This window comes from Dipodomys spectabilis, unplaced genomic scaffold, assembly GCF_019054845.1.
Source record: "Dipodomys spectabilis isolate Male_0828 unplaced genomic scaffold, ASM1905484v1 ptg000422l, whole genome shotgun sequence".
Classification (NCBI taxonomy): Eukaryota; Metazoa; Chordata; class Mammalia; order Rodentia; family Heteromyidae; genus Dipodomys; species Dipodomys spectabilis.
In genome coordinates this window covers 8,009,137-8,029,578 of record NW_024871099.1, presented here as the reverse complement: position 1 = coordinate 8,029,578, position 20,442 = coordinate 8,009,137, and the positions used below count along the sequence as shown (strand labels likewise).

The 20,442-nt window shown below is 53.1% G+C and overlaps 2 protein-coding genes across 3 annotated transcripts; both read right to left on the bottom strand.

Moving 5' to 3' along the window:
- Positions 1 to 1,780: 1,780 nt before the first annotated feature.
- Tex101 (testis expressed 101) lies at positions 1,781 to 6,371 on the bottom strand. Its single transcript, XM_042668168.1, has 5 exons — positions 6,208 to 6,371; positions 4,816 to 4,953; positions 4,519 to 4,704; positions 2,308 to 2,436; positions 1,781 to 2,215 (listed from the first exon to the last, which is right to left on the bottom strand). The coding sequence occupies exons 1-5, from the start codon at positions 6,266 to 6,268 to the stop codon at positions 1,992 to 1,994; spliced, it is 738 nt and encodes a 245-aa protein (XP_042524102.1). The 5' UTR covers positions 6,269 to 6,371; the 3' UTR covers positions 1,781 to 1,991.
- A 3,912-nt stretch (positions 6,372 to 10,283) lies between these two features.
- On the bottom strand, positions 10,284 to 20,149 carry Cd177 (CD177 molecule). Of its 2 annotated transcripts, none has more exons than XM_042667966.1 (13): positions 20,045 to 20,149; positions 19,819 to 19,959; positions 19,498 to 19,683; positions 17,792 to 17,917; positions 17,470 to 17,589; positions 16,140 to 16,280; positions 15,706 to 15,891; positions 14,144 to 14,269; positions 13,834 to 13,953; positions 13,483 to 13,623; positions 12,209 to 12,391; positions 11,968 to 12,102; positions 10,284 to 10,771 (listed from the first exon to the last, which is right to left on the bottom strand). In XM_042667966.1, the coding sequence occupies exons 1-13, from the start codon at positions 20,094 to 20,096 to the stop codon at positions 10,524 to 10,526; spliced, it is 1,905 nt and encodes a 634-aa protein (XP_042523900.1). In that variant the 5' UTR covers positions 20,097 to 20,149; the 3' UTR covers positions 10,284 to 10,523. The 2 variants fall into 2 exon arrangements, with proteins under 2 accessions (XP_042523900.1, XP_042523901.1); XM_042667967.1 differs by having other exon boundaries at positions 10,655 to 10,771; positions 11,968 to 12,035.
- Between the last annotated feature and the right edge of the window lie 293 nt (positions 20,150 to 20,442).

Here is a 20,442-nt window from a genome sequence, read left to right as displayed (position 1 = left end):
TGGTCCCAGCTGTTGCTTTTGTTAGGACCTTGGGCTTGGGGGTTCTTGGGGTGACCTCCCTGCCTCCCCCGGGGGCTCACAGGCCTTGAGAAGCTGAGTGGATAATAACACTAGAGATTTTATGGCCAAAATGTTGCCATCTGCCTTTCAATCCTGCCCTGAGAATTGTCACTGAAGACTTTTGGGGTTTTCCCCTCGGGAATTGATATTTGGAAGTGATCGCCCCTAATTGCATGGGAGGGATGGGATGGAAGGGGTGAATGTGTTCAAAGTGAACTGTTGTGCTCAAAGTGAACGTCACTGTGAAACATCCTCACATTACAAATGTACATGCACTCAAAGTCATTTTTAAAAAGGTATTTCCAGCCGGGTGCCGGTGGCTCACGCCTGTCATCCTAGCTGCTCAGAAGGCTGAGATCTGAGGATCGAGGTACAAAGCCAGCTCAGGTAGGAAAGTCCATGAGACTCTTATCTCCAATAAACCACTAGAAAACTGGAAGTGGTACTGTGGCTCAAGGGGTAGAGCGCTTGCCTTGAGCTGAAGAACGCAAGGACAGCGCCCAGGCCCAGAGTTCAAGCCCCACAGCTGACCAAAAAAAAAAAAAGTTATTTCCACAAATTTTGTAAGTTGTACAAATTTATATAACTACTTACAGATATTTTGTGGTGTCTGCTGTAAGCCAAGTGAAATTAAGCAGGATGTGGCTATCAAAGGGTGTGGATTAATCTGGTCTCTGTCATCCCCTAGAAAAGGGGCTTGAACGTAGAAATAATATTGAAATAAAATTTTCTAAAAAACAAAACAAGGTATTTCCAGAGTGTCAATTTCCTTGCATTTCAGCAATCAGTGATTACCTGTGTCTTAGTTGGGAGAGACTCAGTTTGTTTTTTGTTTTGTTCTGTTTTTCCAGTCCTTAGTGCTGTCCCTGAACTTCTTGTGTGCAAGGCTAACACTCTACCACTTGAGCCATAGCTCCATTTCTGGTTCAGGGATAGTCTCATGGACTTTTCTGCCTGGGCTGGCTTTGAACCACAAGCCTCAGATTTCAGCCTCCTGAGTAGCCAGAATTAGAGGTGTGAGTCACCAGCACCCAGTTTGTTCGTGCTTTTTGTAGAAAAGAATTCATACAACTCTGGCATCTTGTGTGTCTGCCTTATTTCACTCACCAAGCCACAGAGGGAAACAGGGCCATTTTCACTGGAGAAACGGACAAGTCAGAATTTCCACTCTGCCAGGCCTCCTAGGAAATAACACACACAGATCATCTGGCTTTGCCTTCATGTGATCTGGGAGTGGCGCGGGGACGGTGGCCTGGTAGAGAGAAAAAAACAATCACATAGTCAAAGGAGCTAAGTTCACACGCTGGCTCTGCGCCTAGCTCTGGTTCTCAATCCATTTTGTCTCTTTTGAGATGTGGCCTTGCTATGCAGCCCGTGCAGGGATGGCAGGCAGGCCTCACCACATGCAGCCTTGTCCATATGTTGTGTAAATGTAAGCAACTCGCTCTTGTTTTCCAGAGGTCAGATACTCCGTCTGGAAAATGTGGGATGGGGGAAGCCAATGCTAAAATGCTACTTCTAATTTTTTTTTTGTCTGTTGTGGGGCTTGAACTTGGGGCCTGAGCACTGTTCTTGGGCAATTTTGCTAAAGGCTAGTGCTCTACCACTGTGAGCCACAGCTCCACTCCCGATTTCCAGGTGGTTCATTGGAGATAAAGAGTCTCTTGGATGTTCCTGCCTGAGCTGGCATCAAACAGTGATCCTCAGATCTCAGCCTCCTGAGTAGCTAGGACGACAGGCGTGAGCTATCAGCGCCCAGCTCCACTTCTGATCTTGAGGCGCACACACAAATCACAGGCAACTTTTATTGGGCATGTCGGATACACGCAGTGTGTCTTTCTCCTGTCCAGCATACCCATGGCCTGGCGGGGCAGCGGCGGAGGTGCACAGTGGAAGCGGACACGCTGAGCTCCAGCGCTCGGGACACCTCCTCAGAGAAGGTGGGCCAATGGCCCCAGCAACGGAGTCAGCAGCTGTAAACCCCGTCCTGGCAGGCACGGCCAGGGCGCCCTGCTTTCAGCCCTTCGTTGCAGGAAAGAGGGACGCGGGCACACTTCTGACACAGAGAGGGGTCCTATCATGGAGAATCCGTTCATCAGCTCGCAATGGGTCATGCTTGAACAGCCTTTGACCTCCACAGGCGAGTCAATGCCTTCTGTGGAACAAGAAGGGATGGGAGACATGCGTGTTAGGGACTCACAGGGAAATCCTGAGGGGCGGAGCCACCTGACGCGCATGTCACTTTACCTCCTGAGAACATGATTCTCCCTGCGTAGCATCCATTTATGCCGCGGGGACAAGGCAGAGAGGAAACATTGAAACAGGATCCCAGAGCCACGCAGGTGGGGCAATGGATGCTCGTGGACGTATTGGACACTGGAGGGGATGAGAGCAATAGTTAAGAGCCGTGGGCCTGGGAAGGTGGCTCAGTGGTAGAGTGCCTGCCTTGCGTGCATGAGGCCCTGAGTTCGATTCCTCAGCACCACATAAGCAGAAAAAGCCCGAAGTGGCGCTGTGGCTCAAGTGGTAGAGCGCTAGCCATGAGCTGAAGAGCTGACAAAAAAAAAAAAGAAAGAAAAGGAAAAAAGCCAGATGTGGCGCTGTGGCTCAAGTGGTAGAGCACTAGCCTTGAGAAAAAGAAGCTCAGGGGACAGCGCTCAGGCCCTGAGTTCAAGCCCAGGACTGGCAAAAAAGCAAATTAAAAAGGGCGGTGTCCTGTCTCATTGCTTTTTCTCCCCCACATCTGTCCTGCTGCCGTCTTGCTGCAGCTGCCCCATCCACCGCTGGCTCCTAGGCCACCTGTCACAATCTCCTCTATAGCATGTGGACGCCTGCTTAGGTGGGGAGATGGAGGGCTGACAAAGGCGCCTTTGGACAGCTGGGTCTCCAAGGAAAAAGACACATGAACAATACACAATGGTGCAGCTCGGAGCTGTGTGAAACACAGATACCCTTTTTTTTTTTTTTTTTTGATAGGTCCTGGGGCTTGAACTCTGGGCCTGGGCGCTGTCCCTCAGCTCTTCAGCTCAAGGCTAGCGCTCTACCACTTGAGCCACAGCGCCACTTCTGGCTTTTTCTGCTTATGTGGTGCTGAGAAATCAACCCCAGGGCCTCATGCATGCAAGGCAAGCGCTCTACCACTGAGCCACCTTCCCAGCCCCTACAGTAAATATCTTGGAAGAGGTGAAGTCTGCGTGGCAAAGGAGAATGGATGCAGATGGATGATATGAAAATGAGGTGGAGGTGGAGGAAGCAAAAGAAACAGCAAAAACAAAGGCTGGAGGATGTGAGCCCACCTGAGATCTGAAGATCCATTAAGTTGTGGAGTGGAGAGCTGGAGGTGGGGCTCAAAGGGTAGAGCACCTGCCCAGCAAACATGAGGCTCTGAGTTCAAACCCCAGTACCATAAAAAGCACAAAATAAACCAAAAAAAAACCTCATAGAGTTTATATTCAGATGATAGACACAAGTAAGACTGCATCGTTTTGTTTTGTTTTTTTTTGTGTCAGTACTGAGGCTTGAACTCAGGGCCTGGGCGCTATCCCTCAGCTCTTCAGCTCAAGGTTAGCACCCTACCACTTGAGCCACAGCACCACTTCCAGCTTTTTCTGCTTATGTGGTGCTCAGGAATTGAACCCAGGGCCTCATGCATGCAAGGCAAGCACTCTACCACTGAGCTACCTTCCCAGCTCCACTGGGATAGCTTTGAGCTAAGATCTTTAGAGCTCAGCCTTTTGAGGATATAGGATTATAGGCCTGAATCACTGGCACCTGTTGTTTTTAACAGCCCACACTGCTGGGTGCTGGTGGCTCATGGCTCCTAGCTACTCAGGAGACTGAGGTCTGAGGACTGTAGTTGAAAGCCAGCCTGGGCAGGAAAGTCCGTGGGACTCTTACCTCCAACTAAACACCAGAAAAATGAAAGTGGTGCTGTAGCTCAAGTGGTAGAGCACTAGCCTTGAGCAAAAAAGAGCTTAGGGACTAAGTTCAAGTTCCATGACCGACAAAAAATTAAAAATTAAAAAAAATATAAGTATATATATTATATATCTCCATGATTAAGGATTCTACTTATCAGTCCCAGATCCAACACAATAAATGAGAGAAAAGACAGAGCCAGAACTGAAGGTATGTCTCAAATGTTAGAGCCCTTGCTATGTTCAAACCCTGGTACTGGCACTAAAAAAATAACAACAACAAAAACTAAATAAAAAGAGGTCCTGGCAGCTCTCTGCTCTGAGCAGTCCTTAAGACTCCAAAGGAAACAATGTAGAACAGGATAGGTCATCAGCTGGGAGGGGTGTGTGTGTGTGTGTGTGTGTGTGTGTTGTGTGTGTGTGTGTGTGTGTGTGTGTCCATGGCATTTCTCTTGGCACTTGTGTGTGTGTGTGTGTGTGTGTGTGTGTGTGTGTGTCCATGGCATTTCTCTTGGCACTTATCTCCCGCCTTGTTGGGCACCTGGGATCTCCTCTCGTGGTTTCCAAATCCGTGACAAGTACTTTATGTCGTTGCACAGGGAAATGTCGCAGTAGTTGCTGTAGGAGACTACAATCAGGCCGGGAAATTCTGAGTTCTGGATGTAAGTCACAGCTTTGGATCCTTCAGAGACACAGCCTTTAGTAGCCAAAATAGCTATCCTGGATCCTGTGAGGAGACAGGAGGGAGGAAGGGAGAGGGGAGGGGGGGCCTGCTTGGCCCGGGTAGAGGAAACAACATGATTACCCCCTCGCACTCAACTGCCCTGTCTCATTTTACCTGATTTGATCATTATTACTGTTTCTTGGCAAAGCAACTGGTTGTCCTCACATGTCTCAATCTTCTCTGTGAACCAGGTCACTGGGAAGTTTTCCACAGTCCTCAACTTACCCACATGACAATACAGATCGTTAGCCACTGGGGGGAAAAGTAAGAACGATAAGCACTTGACCTTCTGGTGTGCAGCAAAAGGCACACTTTTTTTGGGGGGGGGGGACTTGAACTCAGGGCCTGGGCACTTTCTCAGCTTTTTATATACTCAAGGCTAGCACTCTACCACTTGAGCCACAACTCTACTTCAGGCTTTTTACTATTAACTGGCAATAAGTCTCACAGGTTTTCTTGTCTGGGCTGGCTTTAAACTGTGAGCCTCAGATCTCAGCCTCCTAAGTAGCTAGGATTACAGGCCTTCCTTCTTTCCTTTTTTTAATTAAAAATTTTTTTCTTTCTTTTTTGTTGGTTGTGGAGCCTGAACTCTGGGCCTGGGCACTGTCCCTGAGCTCTTCAGCTCAAGGCTAGTGCTCTACCACTTGAGCCACAGCACCACTTCTGGTTCTTTCTGTTAATGTGGTGCTGAGGAATCGAACCCAGGGCCTTATGTATGTGAGGCAAGTACTCTACCACTGAGCCACCTTCCCAGCCCAAAGGAGAAGGAGTCTTTTTTTTTTTTTTTTTTTTTTTTTGGGGGGGGGGTGTCGGTCATGGAGCTGGAACTCTGGGCCAGGGTGCTGTCCTGGAGCTCTTCAGCTCAAGGCTAGCGATCTACCACTTGAGCCACAGCACTACTTCATTTTTTGTTTTTGTTTTTGCCAGTCCTGGGACTTGAACTCAGGGCCTAGGCACTGTCCCTGATCTTTATTTCTCTCAAGGCTAGCACTTGAGCCATAGCACTACTTTTAGGCTTTTTCAGCTTATGTGGTATTGAGGAATGGAACCCAGGGCCTCATGCATACTAGGCAAGCACTCTACCACTAGGCCACATTCCCAGCCCTTCCTTTTTTTTTTTTCTATTTGTCTGAGACTGGGATTTGAACTCACTGATGCTTGTGTTTGATCACTGGCTGGCACTCTACCATTTGAGCCATACCTCCAACCCTCTCTTTTTTTTTTTGGTTGTGGGGCTTGAACTCTGGGCCTGGACACTGTCCATGAGCTTTACAGCTCAAGGCTAGCGTTTTACCACTTGAGCCACAGAACCATTTCCGGTTTTCTGGTGGTTCATTGGAGATAAGAGTCTCACGGACTTTCCAGCCTGGGCTGGCTTTGAACTGCGATCCTCAGATGTCAGCCTCCTGAATAGCTAGGATTTCAGGCATGAGCTACTGATGCCCGGCACTTTTTTTTTTTTAAACACTACTCCATCCTCTGTGAGCTGGCTGCCCATGCACACACCGGTCAAGGAGGCTCTTAGCAGGAAGAGGAACAGCAGATAGTGGATGTGGAGGCCTCCCATGGCTTCTTGCAGAGAGGTTAGGAAAAATCGAGCAGGATCTGTGATTTAATGGAGCAAAGGTAACATTTCAGCCCACATTTAGTACCATGAATCTAGGCTTCCAGTGAATGCTGGCTTTGGGGTAGAATTGTATGGTATATTAATCCGGGGCTGCTAAATGAAGTCTGATTCTTTTTTTTTTTTTTTTGGTCTGGTCGTGGGGCCTGAACTCTGGGCCTGGGCGCTGTCCCTCACCTCTTCAGCTCAAGGCTAGCGCTCTACCACTTGAGCCACAGCGCCACTTCTGGCTTTTTTCTTATGTGGTGCTGAGGAATGGAACCCAGGGCCTCAGGCATGCAAGGCAAGTGCTCTACCACTGAGCCACCTTCCCAGCCCCTGAAGTCTGATTTTAAGTAGTTGGTGAGCTAGAGCAAAGTGACAACTTATCATGCCTCATGTTCTGCATATGTGTTCTCAGATCCAGCCACCTATTCCCTAACACCAAGAAATCCAGCAATTTCATACTCTTCCACTTCTGTGCACAGATGAGGCCGAAAGACCCCTTTCCCTTTTCCTCAGACCCTGCAATCCACGTTTAAATTGATTCTCAAGGTCCCAAATCTCAGGATCTCAGCCCCTCCCTCTGTGGCACGTGAGATTCTGAGAGCCTGGACCCGCCTTCTTTTCCCAAAGGACGCATGATTGTGGGGCCCCAAGTTAGACGCCTGGCTCCTCTCAAACCCAGGAATCAAGGCAGCCAGCTCCTTCTCCCTCACACCTACGATTTCTTTCAGACCCAGGAATCCAGGCCCAGCTTCCTCCTCAGACCCTAGGGGTCCAGACCCTAGCCTCCTCCCTCAGACCCAGGGGTCCAGATCCCAGCCTCCTCCCTCAGACCCAGGGGTCCAGACCCTAGCCTCCTCCCTCAGACCCAGGGGTCCAGACCCTAGCCTCCTCCCTCAGACCCAGGGGTCCAGACCCTAGTCTCCTCCCTCAGACCCAGGGGTCCAGGCCCCAGCCTCCTCCCTCAGACCCAGGAATCAAGACCCAGCCTCCTCCCTCAGGCCCAGGGTCCAGATCCCAGCCTCCTCCCTCAGACCCAGGGGTCCAGACCCTAGCCTCCTCCCTCAGACCCAGGGGTCCAGACCCTAGCCTCCTCCCTCAGACCCAGGGTCCAGGCCCCAGCCTCCTCCCTCAGACCCAGGGGTCCAGGCCCCAGCCTCCTCCCTCAGGCCCAGGAATCAAGACCCAGCCTTCAGCCTCAGGCCCAGAAGTCCAGACCCCAGGCCTCTTCCCTCAGACTCGAGGATCCACGGCCTAGCCTCCTCCCTCAGACCTAGAGTCCGTGGCTGCTTCTCTCCCCTGCGCCCCTCTTTAAGCAGTGGCGTTCCCGCCCGCTACCAAATGACCTCACCGAACCTCAAAGGATGTTCTGGAGCCTTCTGCACTGCGGCTCAGTGAGTTACGGAGGGCGGGGCCAGAGGGGACACTCGAAGTCTTATTGGCTCGCACGAGAGATTTTTTTTTTTTCAGCCAATGAGCTCAGAGAGTCGCTGCATCTGATTGGCTCCTGGACAGCCAATTACTGGTAAGCCCAGATGGTGGCACGCATGCGCAGCAGTCAAACGGGCAAAAAGGGGGTTGGAGCTGAGCTCTGCGCATCCCCGCGCATCCCCGCGTGCCCGCGCGTCCCCGCGTGCCCGCGCATCCCCGCGTGCCCGCGCGTCCCCAGCGGAAACGCTTGACTCTCACTGCCAGACCACATGGCCTGTCCAGACAGCCTCGCCTCTTCTGAACCCTCCACGTTCGGCTGCCCAGGCCTCCTCCACGGCCTCCTCAGGGTCCCTGTAGGGGTCTCTATAGTTTATGCTTTAAGCCGGGCGCCGGTGGCTCACACCTGTCATCCTAGCTACTCCGGGAGGCTGAGATGTGAGGATCATAGTTCAAAGTCAGCCTGGGCAGGAAAGTCCATGGCACTCTTATCTCCAATGAACCAGCCCCAAAACACAGGTGGAGACTTTGCCAGTAGAGGATGCTAGAGGGAGACTGTGGAGGAAGAAGGGCTAGGCCAGCCCTGGGGGTAGAGATTGCATCCCAGACCACCCCCCACCCCCAGTCCCCCTTTGCTCTTCTGGCCTCGCCCTCTGTGATGGTATCGGGGCCTGAACTGGAGGCCTCAACCTCTTAGCCTCTTCAGCTCAAGACTGGTGCTTGACCACTTGAGCCGCATCTCCACTTGTAGCTTTTGGTGCAGGTTAATCCTGGATTGGTCTTCTCAGGCTGGCTTCTAACCTTGATTCTCAGTGTCTTCACACCTAGGACCTGAGCAACTGTGTTATCTCCACTTTCATCTTCTCCTGATGATTTATGAACTACTGGTGGTTCCAGGCAGTAGGAGAATTGACTTCATTGTTGTTATCACACATTGAAACGACTGAGGAATGGTTCAGAGAAACTGTGGCCTTGTGTACGGAGGCCTCGGACTTCCAACTTGACCAGGGGAAAATGTGGATGCTTAGGGAAAAGGGGATGGATTGTGGGGTCTCCTTCCTCTTCCTGGATTCAGTTTTCTTCCCTTTCTCCTTCTTGGTGCTGTGAGTGATTTCTAGGGGAATTGCATCAATGGGATCTCCCACCCTATAGCTTTCAACTGCATAGACATCAGGGAGCCCCAACAGGAGAGTGAGGCTGGAATATGATTCCTCCCCCCAATAATCTTTTCCTATAGAGTATAGGCTGCATACACTTTTCAGCCTGAAGTCAGAATTCCTGTAAGGTGAACTGTCCCCTCTCTCTTCCACCTATAGCTCTCGTTCCTCCCCTTTTCTGGCCTAGGATGCAAATGAACAGCACTAGGAAAGTGCTAACCTTTTTGTCCACTCCCTAACCTATATCAACAATCTTACTACTTCCCCTTCACTTGGTGCTAAGGAAGCAAGTACCCTTTGTATCCTTACCTCCTAAGTCATGGTAAAACCCAAATGCAAGGCATGATGAAGATACACGTCTCTCACTGAATGAACATCTTCCCCTGACACAGATGAATCCCAGCATTGGGAGGAAGAACGGGGACTTGGTTATCAGACACATGTGGCCAGTCCTTTACTGTCCACTGCCCCACAAGGCAAGTTCAGTTGCTCCTGGGCTCTTAGTGTATTATCAGGTGGACAGAGTACGTGTGGGTGCATGTGGAGGGTGAACATATATAGAGGGGATGGGAAGATCATTTCAGGTAGAATCACAGTGAGCTGGGTCCCTGTCTCTGGAATCCTAGATACTCAGAAGGCTGAGATGTGGTTCAAAATGAACCCTGGGCAGGAAAGGCTGTGAGATTTCATTCCAATTATCCAGCAAAAAAAAAAAAGAGAGAGAGCTGAGAATATGGCCTAGTGGTAGAGTGCTTGCCTACCATGCATGAAGCCCTGGGTTTGATTCCTCAGTACCACATAGAGAAAGCCAGAAGTGGCACTATGGCTCTAGTGGTAGTGTTAGCCTTGAGCAAAAAGAAGCTCAGGGACAGTGCCCAGGCCCTGAGTTCAAGCCCCAGGCTGGCAAAAAAAATCCCAGAAGTGGAGTTGTGGCTCAAGTGGTAGAGCACTAGTCTTGAAGGGAAAAAGTTAAGTGAGAGCTTGAAGCACAGAAGCAGGGGGGTGGGGGAGAGACAGAATGAAAGGAAATGGAGACCTCAATAGATCAGATCAGACTTTAATCACTGATGCACAGGGGTGCTAAGGACCACCAGGCAGATCAGAAGTACAAGGGGCGCAGGGTACGTGTATGTGTGTGTGTGTGTGTGTGTGTGTGTGTGTGTGTGTGTATGTGTGTCCATCCAGGTTTATTTTTGTTGGTTTTTTTGTCGGTTGTGGGACTTGAACTCTGGGCCTGGGCACTGTCTTTGAGCTATTTTTTTTTTGCTTATGTGGTGCTGAGGAATCGAACCCAGGACCTCAGGCATGCAAGGCAAGCGCTTTACCACTGAGTCAACTTCCCAGCCCCAGTCTTTGAGCTTTTTAATTCAAGTCTAGCACTGTATCACTTGAGCCACAGCGTCACTTCTGGCTTTCTGGCACCTGGCAGGTTCAGGGTTTAAGTATTTTAAAAAATGAGGAAGTTATTAGTTGTGAAATTGGGCAGCTGCTGCAGACAATCTCATGAGGAGCAATCTACACTTGTAGAAAGGCGGAGGGGAGGTTTGTTCTGAGAACTGGCCCTTGGGTGGCGGGGAGATCAGTGGGCTGTGGGATTAGGAGAGCAATGCGGGCTCCTGTCACCCAGATCACAGGGAAATAAGATTAGCAGGAAGGGAAAAGCTCATCACACCCAAAGCCAGCCCCAGTCTCCAGACTGGAGCCAGGCAGGCGCAAAGGGCAGCGCTGTTAAGTTGGAAATTCTTGGCCTTTTTGGCCTCCTTATTCTCAAAGCTTTCTGTCACCGAGAAGATCCCGATGTTCTGGATGCGGTTCAGCAAGGATGCGGAGTTTGGGGCCATGCAGCCCTGAATGGTCAGCGGGGAGGAGAGTCCGCCTGCAGGATGAAATTCCAGTCAGGAGGCCGGGAGCTGGTGGCTCACGCCTGTAATCCTAGCCACTCAGGAGGCTGAGATCTGAGGATCGTGGTTCAAAGCCAGCCCGGGCAGGAGAGACCGTGAGACTCCTATCTCCAATAAACCACCAGAAAACCGGAAGTGGCGCTGTAGCTCAAGTGGTAGAGCGCTCGCCTTGAGCTGAAGAGCTGAGGGACAGAGCCCAGGCCCAGAGTTCAAGCCCCACGACCGACAAAAAAAAAAAAAAAAAAGAAAAAAAAAAAAAAGAAAGAAAAAAAAAAAAGAAATTCCTGTCAGGGAGGGGTGCACTTTAGCAGCGGTCAAAGGAGTCGGGGTGCACACTGCCTGCCTCCTCCCTTACACGCAAGATTCAAGGGCCTGGCTCCCCCCACCGCAGATCCAGTTCAGGTCCCCAGATCCTCATTTCTCAGTCCCAACGGACCAGATCCCAGTACAATTCTTTTTTTGGGTGAAGGTACTATGGCTTGAACTCAGGGCCTAGGCACTGTCTGTCAGCTTTTATTGCTCAAGGCTAGTGCTCTACCACTTGAGAAACAGCTCCATTTGCCTTTTTTGGGGGAGTGGGGTGGGGTGGGGGTGATTCATTGGAGATAAGAGTCTCATGGACTTTCCTGCCCTGGCTGGTTTTGAACCACAATCTTGAGATCTCAGCCTCCTGAGTAGCTAGGATTACATGCGTGAGCCACCTACATCTGGCCCCAGTATTATTCTTTCTATTTGTTTGTTTTTGCTAGTTCCTGGGGCTTGAACTAAGGGCCTGGGTGCTGTCCCTGTGCTTCTTTTGCTTAAGGCTAGCACTCTACCGCTTGAGCCACAGCGCCACTTGTGGCTTTTCCTGTGTATGTGGTACAAAGGAATCCCAGGGCTTCACACATGCTAGACAAGCACTCTACCACTAAGCCAAACTCCCAGCCCCCCAGTACTATTCTTTTTCTTTCTTTCTTCTTTTTTTTTTTTGTCGGTCATGGGGCTTGAACTCTGGGCCTGGGCGCTGTCCCTCAGCTCTTCAGCTCAAGGCTAGCGCTCTACCACTTGAGCCACAGCGCCACTTCCGGCTTTTTTCTTTTTGCTTATGTGGTACTGAGGAATCGAACCCAGGGCCTTGAGCATGCAAGGCAAGCACTCTACCACTGAGCCACCTTCCCAGCCCACTCACCTCCAAACATTTGGAAGTTTCCTCTGTAGCAGTGGGTGACGCTCTTAGGACAGGTGACAAGTGTGGATCTGGAAGAGCATGAGCCAAAGATCTGCACACAGGCAGGACACTGCACGTCTCCTGGCACAGGGGGAGCTGGGGAGCACAGAGTAGGTTGGAGGTACACAGCTCTGCTTCTCAGCTGCAGCCACCCACCGGATCCCCAAGCACAGAGGTCCCCACAGGCCCCTGCACATCATACCTCGCTGAAGGGACGAAAGCAGGACACTGCTGCTGTTGGCGTTGTTGCACAAGTTTGAGGAGCAGAACCGGCTGTAGGAAGCCACCAGAATTCCGGGGGGCCGAGAATGGATGGAGACGCCCTGTGACTCCTGTCCCCTGGCGACCCCGCAGCCTTTGCTCCCCGCCAGGATTGCACTGGGTCCTGGGGGAGGAAGAAAGCTAGAACTGGGCCGGGTGCTCGCTCCATGGAGGGTAAATGCAATCCCTCGTTAGAATGGTGCAGGCCAGCTTGGTGTTGGTGGCTCAGTCCTGTCATCCTGGCACCTGAGGCTGAGCGCTGAGGATCGAAGTTCCAAGGCAAGCTGGGGGCAGGTGGCTCACGCCTGTAATCCTAGCTACTCAGGATGCTGAGATCTGAGGATCGTGGTTCAAAGCCAGCCCGGGCAGGAAAGTCCATGAGACTCTTATCTCCAATTAAAACAAAACAAAACAAAAAACCAACGAGAAAACCAGAAGTGGCGCTGTGGCTCAAGTGGTAAAGCACTGGCCTTGAGCTGAAGAGCTGAGGGGCAGTGCTCAGGCCCAGAGTTCAAGCCCCACGACCAACAAAAAAAGTTCCAAGCCAACCCTGGTAGGAAAGTCTGTGAGGTTCTTATCTGCAAACTAACCAGCAAAAAGTCAGAAGTAGAGTGTGGTTCACGTGATAGAGCACCAGCCTTGAGTACTAAAGTCCTGATGGATACATAGAGACACACACATCAGTTTAGTGTCTGGTGAAGACAGATAAATGAGTTGCCATTCAGGTTCCTATGTGTGTGTGTGTGTGTGTGTGTGTGTGTGTGTGTGTGCGTGCGCGTGTGCATGCCTGTGCCTGTGTGCTGGTCTTGGGGCTTGAACTCTTTCCCTGAGGTTTTTTTTTTTTTTTGTTGTTGTTGTTGTTCAAGACTAGTATTTTACCAATTGAGCCACACTTTCAATTCTGGCTTCTTGCTGGTTAATTGGAGATAAAGAATCTCCAGGACATTCCCATCCAGGCTGGCTTTAAATCATGATCCTCAGATCTCAGCCTCCTGAGTAGCTAGATTACAGGCGTGAGCCACCAGCGCCCAGCTTGTCCTCAGTGTTTTAATCAGGGGACACCAAGGTGCAGAGAAAGGCTGTGATGGATGGAGATATACAGACATGAGGGGAAGTGGGGGACAGAATACAGAATACAGAGAAGGGGCATGCTGGACACAATACAGGGGTGAGGGCCTCACTATGCCCTCCCAACCCCTCCTCTCATGCACATACCTACGTCGATGAGTAGCAGTGTCTCCTGACACACCTCCCCAACATTGCATGTCTGCTTCCCATTTGCACTCCAATCTTCAGGGTCTTGGTTAAAGCCACTGCCAGACTGCAGCGTGACTCCCTGGAAACACGTCAGAGCATCTGGGGGTTCAAGGAATCACAGGACTTAGGTGAACCAGGGAAGTCACAAACAGATCACGTGGGGTCCCAGCCTCGCACGTGCTGGGTGGGTGAGAAGCAGCTGCCTCGCTGGGCCCGTGGCCTCCATGGATGCCTTTCAGCCCTGTGGTCTTCCCCAGGGCTGCGGGGCAGGGCCAGGTCTTGCTGTCCCCGGCTGGGGCTGGGGCTCACCTGACCGGGGACCGCAGCTCTCACTCACATCCATGACCCCGATGGTCTGGGTCCCATTGAAGAGGTTGCAGCCCGGCCTGGGCAGGCAGCCCTGTACCCTCAGAGTGCTGAAGATCCCTCCTAGAGCAGAGGAAAGAGGAGAGACATGGAGAGGCTGACACAAAGACCATCCAAGTCTCCCAGGGAAGGCCAGCAACCTGCTTACCCCTCTGGGTCCCATGCCGTGCCTCAGTTTACCCTTATTCCCCAGACACCCAGATCTGAATGTGCAGTGCCCCCCCCAATGTGGTCACCACGGGGCCAGATTTACCTCCCCTGAGGCTGAGGGTGCCATCGTAGCAGTGAGTGTACCCCGCGGGGCAGATGTGTTCCCGTGAGTCCTCAGGACATGGCTGGCCTCTGGAGAAGCAGACTGGGCAGCGTAGGGTCCCTGGGGCTGGGGAGGGGACAGGTGCAGTGAGTGAGGCACTGAGGGGCTCTGGTTTGCATGGTACTTGCCCTTTCCTCCATCCTCACTATGCTGGCCTGAAGAATCAAGTTGTCAGACCCGCCAATCGCCCTCCTGTGCACCTGTCAGGCAGGCCAGCGTGTGTCACGTGACTGAGCAGGGGCACAGGGCCTGGGAGAGCCGCAGGGATGCCGGGGGCTGAGGGCAGGAGGGGTCCTGGGGTCTCTAGTGTGGCTGGGCAGGGGCAATGACAAGGAAGGAAGGGAGGAAGGAAAGAAGGAAGGACGGATGGACAGACTAGGGGTATCACCCACACGTTCCAATAAACAGGAAAGGAAGACGGGGTTGGAGACGTGGCTCAGGTGGTAGAGCCTCATCCAAGGAGCAAAAAGCATCAGATATGGAGTTTGAGGACTGATCTGCCACAAAAAAGAGACAAAGGAGCCAGGCGCCGGTGGCTCACACCTGTAATCCTAGCTACTCAGGAGGCTGAGATCTGAGGATCGCAGTTCAAAGCCAGCCCGGGCAGGAAAGTCCATGAGACTCTTATCTCCAATAAAAACCACTAGAAGACTGGAAGTGGTGCTGTGGCTCACGCGGTAGAGTGCTGGCCTTGAGCTGAAGAGCACAGAGACAGCACCCAAGCCCAGAGTTCAAGCCCCACGACCAACCAAAAAAAAAAAAAAAGAGAGAGAGAGAGAGAGAGAGAGAGACAAAAGAAGACAGTGTTGTCCTAGCCACAAAACATTCCACAGTTGAGAAACCCAAAGCAAAGTTCTGTTCAATAACAGGCAAGAGTAGATTGGTACAGGCCAAGTGTGCCATTAACAAAGCATAATTCAGGATGATGATTCAGGGTCAAGTCCAGCATCTGAGGCTGGTAGATCCACAGAGGATACATCCTAACCAAGTACCAGTGGCTCACACCTGTAATCCTAGCTACTCAGGAGGCTGAGATCTGAGGATCGCAATTCAAAGCCAGCCTGGGCAGGAAAGTCTGTGAGACTCTTATCTCCAGTTAACCAGAAGAAAACCAGAAGTGGCCCCGTGGCTCAAGTGGTAGAGCACTTGCCTTGAGCCAAAGAGCTTAGGGACAGTGCCCAGGCCCAGAGTTCAAGCCTCACAATCTACAAAAAGAAAAAAAAAAGGTACATCCTGTTTGTAGGGACAGGACACTTGCAAGGAGTGGGGAGTCCTGGGGTACAGAGGACAGAGTGAGGAAGGGTGAAGGCAGAGGGACCAGAGAGGGCAGGCAAGCAGTGTGAGGGGAGCCTGGAAGGGGGGGGGGGTATGGCTGCCATCCAGCCAGGGAGTGTCTGCAAGTTATGAAGCCCTGTGTGCTCACTTCCACCCCTGAGGCCTGTGCTCATTTCCTCCCCGCAGAGCGGCACTCTCCTTCTGAATTTTCTGTTTGCCCCTGGCACCTGTGTCAGGGGGCGGAGCCCAGAGGGGCACGGTGCTTGCCAGGCCATTGCAGAAGTTCCCATGTCTGCACACCAGGCTGTAGGAGACCACAGAGAGCCCTGGGCCCAGCCTGTGCTCCATGACGCTGGCCTCTTGGTCCTGGGCGGCGGTGCAGCCTTTGGAGAGCGCCAAGTACACCTGAGGCCCTGCAGGGGGAGGAAGGCGACAGACTGGAGGGAAAGCTGGACTCCACCCCTGTCACCTCCACACAGGCTGTGTGTGTGTGGGGAGGGGACTCTGGGAACCCAATGCTTTCAGCCAGCAGGACAGAGGACAGGGCTCCTGGGATTTGAAGAGGGGTCTCCAGGCGCCCCCTGAAGCTGGATGCTGGAGGGCAGAAGGGAGGCAGAGCGGATGGGGGGAGGGCGGCCTCTGGGGGGAGACCCCATCTCACCATTCTCCACAATCATCAGGGTGTCTTGGCAGCCCTCGCCTGCCTCGCAGGTCTGGTGCCCTGTTGTCCACCGGAGGGGCAGCTCAGATATGCCCTTCACGATCTCCAGAGTCCCCTTCTGGCATTCCAGGGGCTGTGCATCTGAGATGGGGATGGCAGATCCATCTCAGCGGGTCCCCCCTCCCCCCTCCACCTCAGCCAGCGCCCAGTGCTGGCTCAGCCTCTAGCAGTGGGACCTCACTCACCAGGGGCCACAAGCTGACCTGTGCAGAGCATGCTCCTGCTGCCCCAGCCCCCGTCCTCCCATCTCCCAGTCTAGTGGCAGAGGGGTGTTGGCTGGAACCAACTCTCTCCTTGCAACTCCAAGACTCCATGGTGACATGGACAGGGGAGGAAACTGAGGCAGGGCCAGGGATCATCCTGCTCTCAAGGGGAGTGAAGACTCCTATTGGACCTCCTTTATTTGGGGTGGGGTGGGGTGGGATAGGGTCATGGGCCCAGAATGGGAACTCAGGCACTGAGTGCTGTCACTGAGCCTTTTTTTTTCTTTTTTCTCAAGGCTGGTGTTCTACCACTTGAACCATAGCTCCACTTCCAGCTTTTGGTGGTTCCTTGGAAGTAAGAGTCTCACAGAATTTCCTGCCCGGGCTGGCTTTGACTTGGCAATCCTCAGATCTCAGCTTCCTGAGCAGCTGGGATTACAGGTGTGAGCTTCTGGTGCCCTGCCTTATGAGCCTTTTCTATTGAGACACTCTACTCTACCCTTCATTTGCATAAATGGAGGCCCTCACTTAAGTCCTGCCCAACCCCTGCTCACCTGATGCAATCTGCTTTTCCTTCCTGTGCCCCAATACCACGGATGAGGGGGACAGGAAGAAATAGGTGCGGTCACCCAGGGCGACCCAGAGTCAAGGGTGTGTACCAACAGGTCTGCAAGCGCATAATGACTTCCACCCTGCCAACCATGTTGCTCTGAAGTGGAGGCTGCAGAATCCCGTGCAAAGAAGCACCTGGTCTTGCGCCTGGCACCCCTGCCCTCCTCCCGGCACCCCTAACCCTCCTATCTGGACAGAACACTTGAATGTCCTCCACCCAGCCTTTTTTCAGTCTCCTCCCCATGGGTTGCAGTCTCTTGGGCCAAACTCCCTGTCTCTCTTCTTCAGTTGGACTCACGCGGGGTCCCCTCCCGGCCTCGCACGTGCTGGGTGGGTGAGAAGCAGCTGCCTCGCTGGGCCCGTGGCCTCCACGGATGCCTTTCAGCCCTGTGGTCTTCCCCAGGGCTGCGGGGCAGGGCCGGGCCTTGCTGTCCCCGGCTGGGGCTGGGGCTCACCTGACCGGGGACCGCAGCTCTCACTCACATCCATGACCCCGATGGTCTGGGTCCCATTGAAGAGGTTGCAGCCCGGCCTGGGCAGGCAGCCCTGTACCCTCAGAGTGCTGAAGATCCCTCCTAGAGCAGAGGAAAGAGGAGAGACATGGAGAGGCTGACACAAAGACCATCCAAGTCTCCCAGGGAAGGCCAGCTCTCTGTCTTCCCTTCTGGGTCCCATGCCGTGCCTCAGTTTACCCTTATTCCCCAAACACTCAGATCTGAATGCCCAGGCCTCCCCATTCAGTCCCCAAGGGGCCCTGATATAAATCTGGAGATCTACCTCCCCTGAGCTTGAGGACGCCATCATAGCAGTGAGTGTACCCCGCGGGGCAGATGTGTTCTCGAGAGTCCTCAGGACATGGCTGGCCTCGGGAGAAGCAGACTGGGCAGCGCAGGGTCCCTGGGGCTGGGGAGGGGACAGGCATTTAAATCCGGGCACCGTGCTTTCCCCAAGAATCTGGCTTCTTAGTTCCCTTCTCCTCCATTCCTGGACATGCCTCCTGGACTCCAGGCAGGCAGGCAGCCTACGATGTGGGGCAAGTGTCACCTGTCAGGGGGTGGGGGGGGGGTGAGATCTGCACAGACACCTGAGGGGCTGAGGGCAGGAGGGGTCCTGGGGTTCAGGTGTGGGTGGGGAGCGACAAGGATTTAGCCAAGGGAAGGAAGATGGCCTGGAAGGATCCAATGGCTTCGCCTCTGATTTTTACAAAACAGTCAAGGAAGACAGCGTGTTCTGTTCACAAAATGTCTTGAGGGCTGGGAAGGTGGCTCAGTGGTAGAGTGCTTGCCTTGCATGCATGAGGCCCTGGGTTCGATTCCTCAGCACCACATAAGCAAAAAGAAAAAAGCCGGAAGTGGCGCTGTGGCTCAAGTGGTAGAGCGCTAGCCTTGAGCTGAAGAGCTGAGGGACAGCGCCCAGGCCCAGAGTTCAGGCCCCATGACCGGACCCAAAAAAACAAACAAAAACAAAAAAACCCACCATCACCAACAACAAAAAAACCAAAATGTCTTGAGTTCAGAGACACAGGGCATCTCCCAGAGTGTTTGCCATATGTGCAGAGAAGGGATTGAGCCAGGGCCAGTGAGTGTCTCTTAAGCCTGAAAAGAGATGTGAGTGAGGTACAGAAAGCAGGAGTCTGGCTGGGTGCTGGTGGCTCACACCTGTCATCCTAGCCACCCAGGAGGCTGAGATCTGAGGATCCCTGTTGGAAGCCAGCCTGGGCAGAGAAGTCCATGAGACTCTTATCTCCAATGAACCACCAGGAAGCTGGAAATGGTGCTGTGGCTCAAAGTGGTAGAGTGCTAGCCTTGAGTGCAAAAGCTGAGACAGCACCCAGGCCTGAGTTCAAGCCCCACGACTGACAAGAAGAAGAAAGGAAGAAGATGGAGGAGAGGAGGAGAGCAGGGAGGAGGAGGAGGAGGAAGAAGAAAAGAAAGAAAGGAAAGTGGGACTCTGCATTAGGAGCAGTTAGAGCCAGGGCCTGAGTCTGAAGTTGAGTATAATCTAGCATCATAAAGCCCTCCTGGTTTATCAGTCTAGGACAGCTGGAGGAAGTGTTGCGGGAGGGGCCTGTGGCCAGCGGGGCGGGGAGGAGAGAGTGAGTGGGGAAAGAGATGGAGTCTGAGGGACCAGGGAGGAGTTAAAAAAAGGAACAAGAAAGTGGGTGCTGGTGGTTCATGCCTGTCATCCTAGCTACTCAGGAGGCTGAGATCAGAGGATCATGGTTCAAAGCCAGTCCAGCCAGGAAGGTCTGTGAGACTCTTATCTCCAATGAGCCACCAAAAACTGGAAGTCCAGCTGTGGTGCAAGTGGTAGAGCAGTAGCCTTGGGACAATGCCCAGGCCCTGAGTTCAAGCCCCAGGATCCTGCCACACACACACACACACACACACAGTGCCATCAACGGAGAGATGGCGCATCCTTACATAGCCAGTGTCAACTCTTTCGCCCTGCCCTCCTCTCTCGGCCCCTCATCCCACTGGCACCTGTGGTGGTAGACAGATCCCCGAGGGCCTTGGTGGTGGACACAGCATTACAGAAGTCGGCTTGGCGGCACACATGGTGGTAGGAGATGACAGACAGGCCGGGGCCTGCCCTGTGCCTGGTGACTTGGGCCTCTTGGTCCTCAGCCGCAGTGCAGCCCTTGATGATCACCACGTTCACTTGATGTCCTGGATTGGGGTGGGGGGTGGGGGACAAGAAGCGGTGGGAATGAGGACTCTGCCATCCCTGGGAGGGGAGAGGTTGTGCGTCCTGCAGAGGTGAGGCTGAGTGGATGGCGGGGAGGACCCCCCTGAACCTCTCACCATTCTCTATGATCATCAGGGTGTCTTGGCACCCCTGGCCCTCCACACAGGTTTCCTGGCCAGCTGTCCAGTTGAGGGGCAGCTCCAAGGCGTCCCTCACCGTCTCGATTGACCCTTTCTGGCACTGCAGAGCCCGTGCACCTGACATGGGGGGACAGCAGCCTCCTTAGTAAGTTCTGGAATTTGAACTCCTACAAACCCCCCTCCCTCCACAACCCACACTCACCAGGCAACAAGGCGGTGACCACCAGGACAGTCAGCAGTGGTGCGGGGCTCATGTCCAGGCTGTGGCTGGAAGTCCCCTTGCGTCCTTTTAACCAGGAGACGCAGCACTTTTATACTTCACCTGGGTTGTGGGCCGGGCATGGGCTGCCCACAAGGCCAGGGCAGCGGGGAGAGGAAGAGGGAGCCCTGGCCCTACCCACAGAGTTTACACAGAGCCTGAAAAGCCCAGGGTGACCCCTCCTTCCTCCACTAAGGAGTCCAGCCCCCCCAACCCTCCTGCTTGGAAGCCAGCAGAGGGGGAGACCACTCTTTTTGCTCAGATCCAGGGGTCCATACCCCAGCACCTCTCTCTCTCCTCAGAGCCCAGTGTCCAGGGCTTCCCACTGCCTCCCACAGCTA